At 30.6% G+C, this 12,861-nt stretch overlaps 1 protein-coding gene across 1 annotated transcript; it reads left to right on the top strand.

Moving 5' to 3' along the window:
• Positions 1–2,315: 2,315 nt before the first annotated feature.
• BDBG_17465 (uncharacterized protein) lies at positions 2,316–2,564 on the top strand (the record flags this gene model as incomplete). The annotated part of the gene is made up of 1 exon (XM_031725176.1): positions 2,316–2,564. The coding sequence occupies one exon, from the start codon at positions 2,316–2,318 to the stop codon at positions 2,562–2,564; it is 249 nt and encodes an 82-aa protein (XP_031579714.1).
• Between the last annotated feature and the right edge of the window lie 10,297 nt (positions 2,565–12,861).

The following is a 12,861-nucleotide window of genomic DNA, read 5'->3' as shown; positions in this document are numbered from 1 at the left end:
ACAAATGTAAAAGGGCCATAGCAGCCACTAATTAATTTAGCGTACAATATATAAGAAGCCGGCGTACGCCTGTAATCGTACGCTGGGTGAGAAACCTTTGAATTACAACTGCAGAGAATACTCATTTATAATATTCTCTCAATCAGTTATCAGACCTCTATCTGTTTCAAACAGTTAATCTCTTTAACACAGATCTTGTAATAATACTTTCATTCTATGAAAGCTTTGACATGTGTGAGGTTTTTCAGAATTGAAAGTGCAGCAATCTCAGAATCAGTGAGTAGATCTTCAAGACTGTCTCTCACTGAAGATTTTCTCACTGTTAATTCTTCACTATAGTGATATTCCTTGTAGATGTCAGAGAATTATCAGATTCAACTGTGAGTTCTGAAAAATTCAGTTTATTCTGCATTAAAAAGATAGATATTCTTGTGAAGATATTATAGTCAATTCATCAATTATTAGTGAGTATGAGAAATAATAAACACTCAGGTCAGATTTCCTTATCAATGCACAGATTATCAATTGATGAATCAGAAATTACTGCAGTCTCTTGACAGACTGTAGTGAATAGATCTGATATTGCTGAAGAAATCACTGCAGTCACTTTATAAGCTGCATTGAATAGAATCTTTGAGTTATGTGTAGTAGTTGATATTGATGAATTGACAAGATGAAGATTCTTCTGAAAGATGATATCTTTTAATATGTATAAATGCCTGTTGAAGAAGTTCATCAATCTATAATTGATAAAATCATTATATTTCACAAAAATCAACTCTTTGAAACAGGAAGCCATCTTATTGATGAGCTTGAGAACTATCTTCAAGAATGCTTTGCAACCTCATCAGTAAATGCCGCATACAGAGAGTAGAGCTTCAAGCCAGGCCTTATACAGTGTAATCAGCTTTGTGTTTTCAGAGTCTCTATATAATATTGTTGAGATTGATATAAGATTAAGCAGTTCTGTGACTGTAATAATCATCTTATCTCACATCTTCTCTGAAGTGAAGAAATCTATTAATAGTGATCAGAACTTCTCAATGATTAAATCTGTGACGGGCTGCGCCCGATCAATCATATAGACTATTCTGTTACACTTCACAGATTCCAACTGCTTCATTCTCGAATGCGTACACTCCGATTCGCGGCCATTCTTGATCACTGATCCTCAGCCGCCATGAATGCGTACGCTCCGATTCTCGGCCATTCTCAATCACTGATCCTCAGCCATCATGAACGTGTATAGATTCTTCCGCCCCGAAGCTTCACTGTGTACATCACCATATATGTGTATAAATATCTACTTCAATCACTGATTCTCACACTTTCTCTTCCTTTTTCTTCTCCAACATTTTTCTCTTTGTTATATAAGATCTATATATTATACTGATCTATTCAGTGTAGGCCTCTTACACTAGAAAAACATTCATCATCTTCTTATTAGAAAATGATTATTCACACATTATCTTCTTATTAGAAACAATTATTTATCAAGAAATATCTGAACATGTAACAATGTGTAAGAAATAGAGAAACAGTTAAACAGTTAAGTAATCACTGAGTTCTCAGATAGAAGCTTACTCATCAGTCACTCTGACTCTGTAACAAAATCTTATAAAGAGAGTAAGATTTTATAAGAGAATATCAGTGAAAGATCTGAGAGTTTTGACACTCAGATATATAAGATATTTATACAATTACACATCTGATAAAATAATATAATCATGTCTAATGATAATATGAGAGAACTCTCAAGTACAAGTATAGAGATAATATCACAGTGACTCTGAGTAATGTTGAAATTACAATAACAATGAATAGTAGACATGCACACAACTTAACAACTTCAATACAAAGAGATTCAACAATTAATTCATGCAATTTCAACATCTACAGAATCAAATACAAAAGCACTGAAAGAATACTTAAATACTTCTGCATATTTCAATACTTCTGATCTCACTCTCTACTCATTATAGAGGATGAAAATGCTTGTGAAACTGAGTGTAAATGAAGATGTCATCAGTTTATTAATCAATCAAGATTGATATATCAATGAATAATTAAAGAATTATATGAAACAGAAGTTTCATTCATGAATGAAAGCATGTGAATCAGTGTTGTGAATATCTGACAATATTATCAAATATCTTGATGTTCTGTTTCAAGACACTGACATGCAACAGAAAGTATTAGATTGATTACAGAGTATCTGACAGAGAAACACTTCTCTTACAACATTCATCCCCGATTTCAACATCAAAATTCTAGAAGCAGGTGATCAATCTTGAGAGAATTGAATGAAGATTAGTATGCTCAAGAAGACATTAACTTTCAAACTCTTACAGGCCCTTGTAAGCATAGATAAAGACCAGACTTATGAAGACTTCTGCACACAGCTTCAGATATTGAATGGCCATCTTATCAAGCTCAAGACTATACAGAACAGTGGCAGAAGACATTACACCTCAGCGATTCATACACCTGCGCTGAAGAACAGCAATGATGCAGATGTCATGAACCTGACACAGATCTCTGTCAACGCGTACGAAATACTCTGAAAAAGAAGTCGCTGACAGCGGGATCATGTAGCAATCTATTCCACCAGTCTGACTGATATCAAAAAGGCTCTAGAAAAGTTATCCTATATTATAACAATAGATTCTTGTATGAAACTCTCTCAATAATATCATGAATATCTAGATGTCTTCTGACAAGATAATATTATAAACATACTCTTCTTACAAGGTTCTGAAGTGAATCACAGTATCAAGTTAGAGAAAAAGAATGATAAGAACTCTGAACTGTTATAAGACTCTCTTTATAATATGTTTTGACATGAACTCTTTCTTCTTCAAAAGACACTCAATAATCTGTTGAATAAGAAATTTATACACATTAGCAACTCTTCTGCTGCAGCCTCTATTCTCTTTGTAAAGAAATCAGATAAAGAACTTCAGTTCTGCATGAATTATTAAGAATTGAATAGATTAATAAAGAAAGACTGTTATTCTTTATCTCTTATCAATGAAACTCTAGCTTACATTGAACAAGCTCAATGATTTACAAAGTTAGATATCATCACTGTGTTTCATAAGATTTGCATTACTGAAGAAGATGAGTGACTTACAGCATTCTGAATATAATATAATCTCTTTGAATGAGTAATTACACTCTTTGAACTGATCAATGCTCTCAGTACATTTCAGAAGTATATCAACTGAACACTCTGAGACTTTCTTAATAAATTTATATCTGCTTATCTAGATGACATTCTCATCTTCACTGATGAATTCAGAAAGAAATATCAAGAGTATGTGCAGAGAATATTACAATGACTATAAGAAGCAGAACTATTAATTGATATTAATAAGTGTGATTTTGAAGTCAAGAGTATCAAATATCTGGTTTTTATTGTAGAAGTGAGCAAGAGAATTCAAATGAATTCTGAGAAAGTCTTTATTATTCTTGAATAAGAAGCTTTATATACTGTGAAAGATATACAAAGCTTCATCAGATTTGCTAACTTCTATCAGTGATTTATATAAAACTTCTCAGATATTGTAAGATTACTTACAGAACTCATTAAGAAGAACTCAGTATTTCAGTAATTAGTGAATACTGAAGCTGCATTTACACAGATGAAGAAGATATTCATCAATATCTCTCTACTAATAATATTTAACTCTGATTATAAAACAGTTGTTGAAGCTGATTTCTCTGATTATATAATAGAAGAAGTGATATTATAATATAATAATAAAGATGTTCTATAATCATATGTCTTCATATCTAAGAAACTGAGTCTCACTGAATGCAATTATGAGATCTATAATAAGAAACTTCTCATAATTATATACTGTCTAGAAGAATGAAACTCTGAACTCTGAAGTATCTCTGAATTTAAGATAATCATAGATTATAAGAATCTCAAGTACTTTATAATTATCTATAAACTCACTGAATAATAGATACAATGATCTGAACTTCTAAGTCACTTTCATTTTATAATACACTACTGCCTCAGCAGTCAGAACTTGATAACAGATACTCTCTCATAACAAGAATAAGATATACTGTCTGATGTAACAGATATATACTGAATAAACTGAGAACACTGACTCTTAGATCTGAAGATATTGATTGATCAAGATAGAATAACTTATAATACTATATATACTTCTTCAATTAGAACACTCTCTCTCTGAACTGATACTGATATTAATATCTTCACTTTCTCTACACTGAATGAACTGTGGTATACAGCAGCTCAGACTGATAAGCTTCTTCAGACTCTCTCTGAAGCAGTATATCAAGAAGTATCTTGATTTCTCTCAGAACTATGTATAAGAACTGATATCTCAGAATGTTTAATTGATGATAATAACACTTTATAATTCTGTAAATAACACTGAGTCTCTCACTCTGAACTCTTACACACTCAGATAATACAAAAGATGTATAATTTATATATAACTGATTATTCAGACTGTGAATAACTGTATAGAATATTCTTCTAAGAGTTCTACTGATCTGAGATATTAAACAGTATCAGATACTTTATCTGAAACTATAATTACTATTCTTCTGTTATCTTATAAAAGAACTGTAGAAAAGATCTATTGAAATCACTTAATATCTCTGATAGAATCTGATAAGATGTAGTAATTAACTTCACTGTTAATTTATCTAAGAGTAAGAATTATAGAAATATTCTGATTATTATAAATTGATTAAGTAAAGATATAATATTAAAATCTTGTAATAAGATGAATACTGAACAAGTTACTGAAGCTTTTTTACAGAGTCTGTTCTATTAGATATATGAATTACTGAGATGTATAGTATTAGATTAAGACTGTTAATTTATAAGCACTCTCTGAATAAGAATCTGTCAAGTTCTCAAGATTATACACTGTCTATTAACTGTCTATTACTCTGAGACTGATGATGTGTTGGAACAGATAATTCAGACTATAAAGAATTATCTCTGTAAGTTCTGTAATTACTTATAAGATAATTGATATAATCTTCTTCTACACACAGAGATTACTATCAATGATTAAGATACTATTTTAACAGATATAAGCTTGTTCTTCCTTATACATAGTTATTATATAAAGATATTAAATCTTCTAGAGATCATACAGTTCACACTGAATCTCTGCAGTTCAATTCAAATCACTGATAATATAGTAATAAAGCTTTAAGATATCTGTGACTGAGCAGAGGCCTTTATAATAACTGTAAAACAAGATCAAGAAGATTAAATTAATATCTGATGAGATTCTGCAGAGCAGTATAAGATAGAAGATCTTGTATAATTAAATCTCAAGAATATACAAATCATACATTCTTCTTATATACTAGATTATCATCACATTAGATATAAAATGATAGAAGTTCTAGATAGCTACAACTACTGTCTTGATATATTATCAGAAATTCATAATATCTTTTATATAAGCTTACTCTGCTACACTGTCACTGATCTGTTCTCTTCTCAACTGACTTCTGACTGACAGTTACCAGGCATCATAGAAGAAGATAATGAGCTTGAGTGAGAGATTGAGAATATTCTTGATAAGAGATCTCACAGCCGCAGCTGACAATATCTTATAAAATAAGTCAGCTACAATCAATTAATCTAAACTCTGAGTTCTGTGTTATCTGAAGCAGCAGCTCTTAACTGATGAGAACTGCTTCTGAAAGAGAGAGACTAATGTGACAGGCTGTGCCTGATCAATTATATAGACTATTTTATTACACTTCACAGATTTCAATCACTTCATTCTCAAATGTATACACTTCAATTCACAGTCATTCTCAATCACTGATCCTCGGCTGCCATGAACACATACACTCCGATTCTCGGTCATTCTCAATCGCTGATTCTCAGCCATTACAAACATGTATAGATTCTTCTGCTCTGAAGCTTCACTGTGTACATCATCACATACATGTATAAATATTCACTTCAATCACTGATTCTCACACTTTCTCTTTCTTTTTCTGCTCTAACATTTTTCTCTTTGTTATATAAGACCTATATATTATACTGATCTATTCGGCGTAGACCTCTTACAAAATCAATCAATTATTCAGATACTTCATCTTGCTGTGAAGTATAAGAGAGAGTCAGCTCTCACTTTATTTCTTCACTGAGCATATATACTGTAGCTGTGTTCAAATTTAATTCTTCATAATCTGAGTAAATGATTGCAATATCACATTTCAGCAGATTCTTGATAAATTAATTGAAGATCTGTAGATATCTCAACATCTCATTCTTGCATTTCAATAGAAATATTCATCTCATTTAGATGACATCATCTGTAATCATCATTGCAAGCTTCTTATCAGTGTAAGATGATATATTTTCAGTCTCAAGAGTCTCATCATCACTGAATATATTCATTCAAATCTTCAAGGCCTTGCGGGTGACATGATGTGATGTGAAATCCTTGTAGAAAGCACATTTCTGTTTAGTCTTAACACATGTGACACAGAATGATAATTTTTTCAGGTCAATAATGATAATATTAAATTGCAGGTCTCTGATCATCTTTAATATACTATTTTCACTGATATAATCAAGTCAACAATATCACTTATCTATCAGAAGCTGTTTCAGAAGAACTGCAGATAATTAAAATAAAGATAAGATAATAAAGAAATCAGTATCTGAATTCTTAGAGTTGATTAACTGTTCAACCTTCTCATAGCTGAAAGGTCTTAAAGACTCTGCATTCAGATCATAATCTATTGAGATTATCTTTGATTTCAGAACAGTCACATATACCACTGCTTTATACATTGAGTCATTCATTATTTCATGAAATGTCAGTGAGCTGTCAGATAGAATTTAAATATTATTATAAGACAGATTAGTATAGAAGATATCACTGTTAATAGATGATAGAAACTTAAAGTAGTTCTCAGTATTAACTTACATATCACAGTGAATATAGCTTTGACACTTCATAAGTTCAGCAGAGATTAGATTCGCAGATAGTTCTGACACATAGTATACATAATTGAATTCTATCAATCTTTTACTCACTGAGATGAATGCAGTGTTGACACTCTAAACCTTCAGAATAATCTTATTAGTAACTTGAACTATTAAACTATTGATTGCTATAAGTTCTGAAAATCATGATCTATCACTCACTATGAGGCATTCAGCATCACTATTTCATATAGTGAGAGAATTCTTGTGAGATTTTATGAAACAGACTGATATATTGATTACCTCTGTGAGGTTTATCATCTGATAGATCTCTGATTTATCTGTAATAAGTACTTGAGTTCTACTCTTACTATTGTTCTTTTTCTTCTTTTTCTTGAATTTCTTTATTCTCACAGTATTGTTTATTCTTCAATTATTCAGAGCACTGTCTGAATTGATCAATTAACAGATGTCAAAGTGAGATCTCTCATATTCAGAATATATAGATAAATTTTCTGATCTCTGATGATTTCAGAAGCTCTCTTGAGTACTATTATAATCATATTCAGTACAGTCTTCACAGGCTGAATTTGATGTATTATTGTTGTTAGAATTGATAGATGTAGTGATCATTGTAGCTGTAGTTGCTATTGTAGCTGTTGTAGCAGAGTTGACTGCAGAATCTGAATTCTGTAGATTCTTTTTATCTTTTGAAGAATCAAGCTGTGAACAGATCTTCTTCATGAGAAGATCAATATTCAATATCACAGCTGTGAATTTGAAATCCTGTATCTTCTCTATCTTCTTCTGAACATAATTTCTTCAATTGTTAAGTAGAACTGAGTAGAAGATATCAAATATTCATGTATCTGAGAGGGAAAGTATTCAACATCTTCAATTTTGTAATGACAGACTGAAATTTATTCAAGAATGTGTGTAGATTGATGATCTGTGTATTATCAAGTGACATGAATTTCAGAACTATCTCACAGTGTAACTGTGTTTTAAGAACAGAGTATTTCTGTTCAATTGCATTTCATAGAGTATAAGTAATCTGATTTTCATTGTATTTAAAGAAACATGATTTGACACCTGCACTCAATGAGTTTGAGATGAATATATAGAGTCATCAGTTTCTGATATCTCAGAATGATACTTATTTATTATCTCTTTATAGAGAGTTCTGAGTCTGTCATTTCTCTATTATATATTAACACTGTGCATCAATTAGTTTCAATTTCATAAAGATGCTTCATATGATGTAATTGAATGTGTCAGTTAGACTGTTTAATCTCACAGTATTCTTAATATCTTTCTTAAATTGAGAGATTGTCTTATCAACATGGCTATTCAGTTTATAAAGATTGAATTTCAATCTTTCATCAAGATTAGAATTTCATGTGACTGTACAGGCTGTTGAGATAATGACAGAATGATTGTTAATATTTTGTGATTAATTTATAAAGAATCTCTATTGATAGAGTTTTTTCAGTTGTAGTTTAAGTTCTAGAACTCTACATCTCTTCTTCTTCATCTTAAATATTATCTTGAGATGTTTCATCTGTTAATCTGATATTGTCTTATCTGAACAGTAGATATCTGAATGTTCATTATTCTTATCAAGAGAATCAGCTTCATCAAGCTGTTGAGTAGATCAGAAGGCCGGCCTGATCATGTCAGAAGCTGTATTCAAACCAGCTTTGAATTAAGAGAGTGTTTCAGAGTTTTCATCAATGAAGCTTTCAAAAGCTTCAGAAGAATATTCACTAGTAGAGTGTTAGTGTGATGAATTATCATCATTAACTGCAACTGACTCCGTGAAAAGAACGCGAGATCGCGAACATATATGTAAGTGAGATTGTATTGAATCTGTCATCTTGATATTCATTTTTTGAATTCTCAATATTCATTTATTGAATTCTTGTCAATACTGTTCTCTTTTTCTTGCTTTTTTTTGTTGCAAATGTGATGCATTTTCTGCAAGTCTCTTTTTAAGTGAGCAGTAGTATTATTGATTATCAAGATCTTAAATACATCAATACTGATAGAATAAGATGATTTTAACTTCTGATGAGTGTATTGAATGAAGCAGTAGTTAAAATAATAATTATATCAATAAGAAATCCTGAATAAACAGCAATTTTGTACAAAACAGGTCTCATAACCTGTGAAAGATGTAAAGCTTGTGTGATTGAATGGTTACTAGCTTGTGAAAAGTTATATGATGAAAGGATTAGTAAGCCAGGTCACGTGACCTGACAGTCGAAGTATTAATTAATTCTTATACACTATGAATCTTTAGGCTCTACGCTTACACTTCTTGTTCTTCCGAAGTATTGATACTCATTGATGTAGAGATAACACTGTTCTCTGTAGAAATTGTTTCTCTATCTCTTACCAGATGCAATTTTCTTTGATCATGATCAAAAGCTGTTCATTCTCTTTCTCAGATCATCATCACAGTCTACTCTCTTTATCTCTGAGTCTTTCTTCATATTTCTTGATTGAATAGCTGATTCTCAGAGAGTCTTTTTTATTGTAGACAGTAACTTTCTCACTTATCACTGAATAGTCTGTAAGCCGCTCAATCACAGTCAAGGTGATGTCAGAAGTAAGCATCAATATATTATTCATAAGAAGATTCAGCCGGCCGGTACTAGTAAGTAATTCAGTCAAGCCATGTCTATCTTTCTGATTCACAGGCGGGGAAGTGTGGTCTTTGATACTTTGAGAACTAGTGCTGCTTCTCACTCCGCTTTTGAAATGATACTGTTTCAGATTTTCTGCCAGACATACAGAGATTCTTCACCGCTATTTCAGTGCTCTATTACTCACTTCACTCTTATCTTCACTGGTAATATAATTCTCATCTTCTTCATCATTATTCTCAATATTATTATTATTACTATATTTATTTCTGCTCTGATTAAGCTTGTCTCTGATACTGACTGTAGACTGTTTGATAATCTCTTTATCATAATCAGTACTTAAATAACAATTAAAAGCAAGAGAAGATGAGAAAAGAGCTGCTGATATCTTCATCATTATTATATAATACTGTATAATATGACTTATTACTCAATGAACTCATTCACTCAATAAACTGCTATTTTTTTCATAAATCTCTGCAACTCTTTAACTTCAATCACTTATTATATCTCTCAATGAAGTGATTATAAAGTAAGTAATTACTCAATTGAATTAATAATTGATTTATAAATATGCTGCAGTTGTAAATAAATTCAGAATCAACTATATTATCTTGATACAGTAGTTCAAAGATTAACAGGTCTTCAGAACAGAAATAATATTAACTTACTATCAGAATCTTATAAATACTGAAGAACAATGTCTTCTATTTTATATTAATCAGTTATTCAATCACAGCTTCTCTGTGACATCTCAAATACTGCATAATTTTGTATTTAAGATTATCAGGACATAAGTAGAAATTAACTGAGTGTCTCACTTTTATAAATAATATAAAATAAAGATTAAGAGCATCTATCTTTATACTCTGAATTAAAAGAGAAAACAGATGAATAATAACTACTATTTTATATAATTCTTTCTTCTTATAATTGCAGTTTTTTTACTTCATTTTATATATAATTCCATAAGCTTTTTACTAACTTTTATTGAATAGTTGCAGAAGAAGATTAAGCAGTATAATATTCTATCTAAGAATATCTATAATTTCAATGAAAAAGACTTTCTTCTTGATCTTCGTTATACTCTCAAGTGAATCATTTCTATAGAAGCTCTTAAACAGAAGTATACAATTAAAGCAGTGCAGAATAATAGTAAAGAATTCATTTCTCTGCTTACTGATATTTATATAGATGAAACTATAATTTCACCTGCACTCATTTATTACAGAGAATCAAGAGATATATAAGATATATAACTTGAAGATTTTGATTCTAAAAAGAATCAGACATACTTTACTGCTTCAGAAAATGAATGAAGTAATAATAAGTATGAATTAATCTAACTGAACCAGGTGTTTAATTCTCATATAAAGTAAAAAGTAAGAAATTATTATTATCTGCTTATATTAGATGATCATTCATGTCATATAAATATAACATTTATTGACTACATGAATCAGAATTGAATTTTACTCACTATTCTTTCTTCTCACTCTACACACTGTTTACAGTCACTAGATATTGAAATATTTGACTCATTTATAAAGATATATTCAGATTAACTAGATTTCTATACACATTCTAACTATGACTTTATTCAGATCACAAAGTGAGATTTTTGATAATTATTTTATACTGCATGAGAAATCTCTACAACTGAAGAAAATATTAAATCTATCTTTATAATCACTGATATACATTCTATACATTCTATCTGCATTCTTAAAAAGATTTAATCACATTTACTTACACTCTCAGAACTGCTTCAGCAGTGTATATCTATATCTATATAAGCTTTACAAGGTCTGATAAAGCAGGCAAATCCATATCATTACTGACTTTTAACTGATATTAAAAAAATTCTTCATACTGAGAAGAATATTGCTCTGAACAGAGAGATTCTCTTAATAGAGAATAGAAATCTTCAGACTGCTTTAAATAATGAGACAAAATAATGCAAATAGAGTAAATATATGAGATTGCTTAATTTATCAAATCTCTCACTTACTCAATTCTTTTCTCTTATCAAGATACAGACTGTAAGAAAGCAAGCAGATGCTAATGAAGCTGGAAAAATCAATGATCAGATATATAAGAAGAATATGAAGCTTCAATGAGTAATTCTTTATAAGTAAAAGCAGATAGAGCTTATGAAGTAAAAGAAATAATATAAGACATAATGATTAGAAGCTGCTTAATATCATAAGAAGGTCAAAGCTGCAGCTGCAGTTAAATGTCTTATAAAGAAGTAACAGTGAGATGAATGAAAGCTTTAACTGTAAAAAGAGAAGAAAGAATATACTACTAAATGTTATAAAGTATAGTGTAAGAGGCCTACGCTGAATAGATCGGTATAATATTGATAGGTCTTATATAACAAAGAGAAAAATGTTAGAGAAGGAAAGAAAGAGAAAGTGTGAAAATCAGTGATCAGAGTGAATATTTATACATGTATGTGATGATATACATGATGAAGCTTCAGGGCGGAAGAATCTATACATGTTTATAACAGCCGAGGATCAGCAATCAAGAATGGCTGAGAATTAAAGTGTATATATTTGAGAATGAAGCAGAAGAATCTATGAAGTGTAATGAAATAGTCTATATAATTGATCAGACACAGCCTGTCACATTAGCTTCTCTCTTTCAGAAGCAGTTCTTATTAGTCAAGAACTACTGTTTCAGATAACACAGAACTCAGAGTTCAAGTCAGTTGATTATAGCTAGACTGACCGTGTGACTGTGTCTGGGACCAGGACCAGATTTTTTGATAGTCTCATTACCAATTCAACTGATCCCATTACATGGTTTTAACATTAGATAGTAGTTTCATACTGTCTCAGTGAGACTTACTGTCTACTCTTGTCACATTTTCCAAATGAGATCATGATTTTCACTTCTCAATTTAAATTATTTTTATTGCTTTAAATGACTTTAAATCTCATTTGAGTATTACCAAAATGTGTTACTTTTTAAAAAATTAAAAATAGTCTAAAAAAACCTTAAAATGTCTAAAAATAGTAACTTTATGACAAGAATGGAACTAAATGAGACTAAATGAGACCACTTTCTCATTTTTTTCAAGTCATGGTTCCATTTTAAGATCTGATATATAGTCACTTTACATGTTTTTTTGATAGCCAGTCCCAGCGGGATTCACGCCAAGAAATGTATGGGACCAGACCAAATGAAACCTAACGTGAAATTCATGGTCCCGGCGGCCAGTTTAATTATAGCTGATTCATTTCACAAGAT

This window comes from Blastomyces gilchristii (genome assembly GCF_000003855.2).
Source record: "Blastomyces gilchristii SLH14081 genomic scaffold supercont1.15, whole genome shotgun sequence".
Taxonomy (NCBI): domain Eukaryota; kingdom Fungi; phylum Ascomycota; class Eurotiomycetes; order Onygenales; family Ajellomycetaceae; genus Blastomyces; species Blastomyces gilchristii.
The sequence above is the reverse complement of the archived record's forward strand: the minus strand, read 5'-3'. Positions and strand labels throughout refer to the sequence as shown.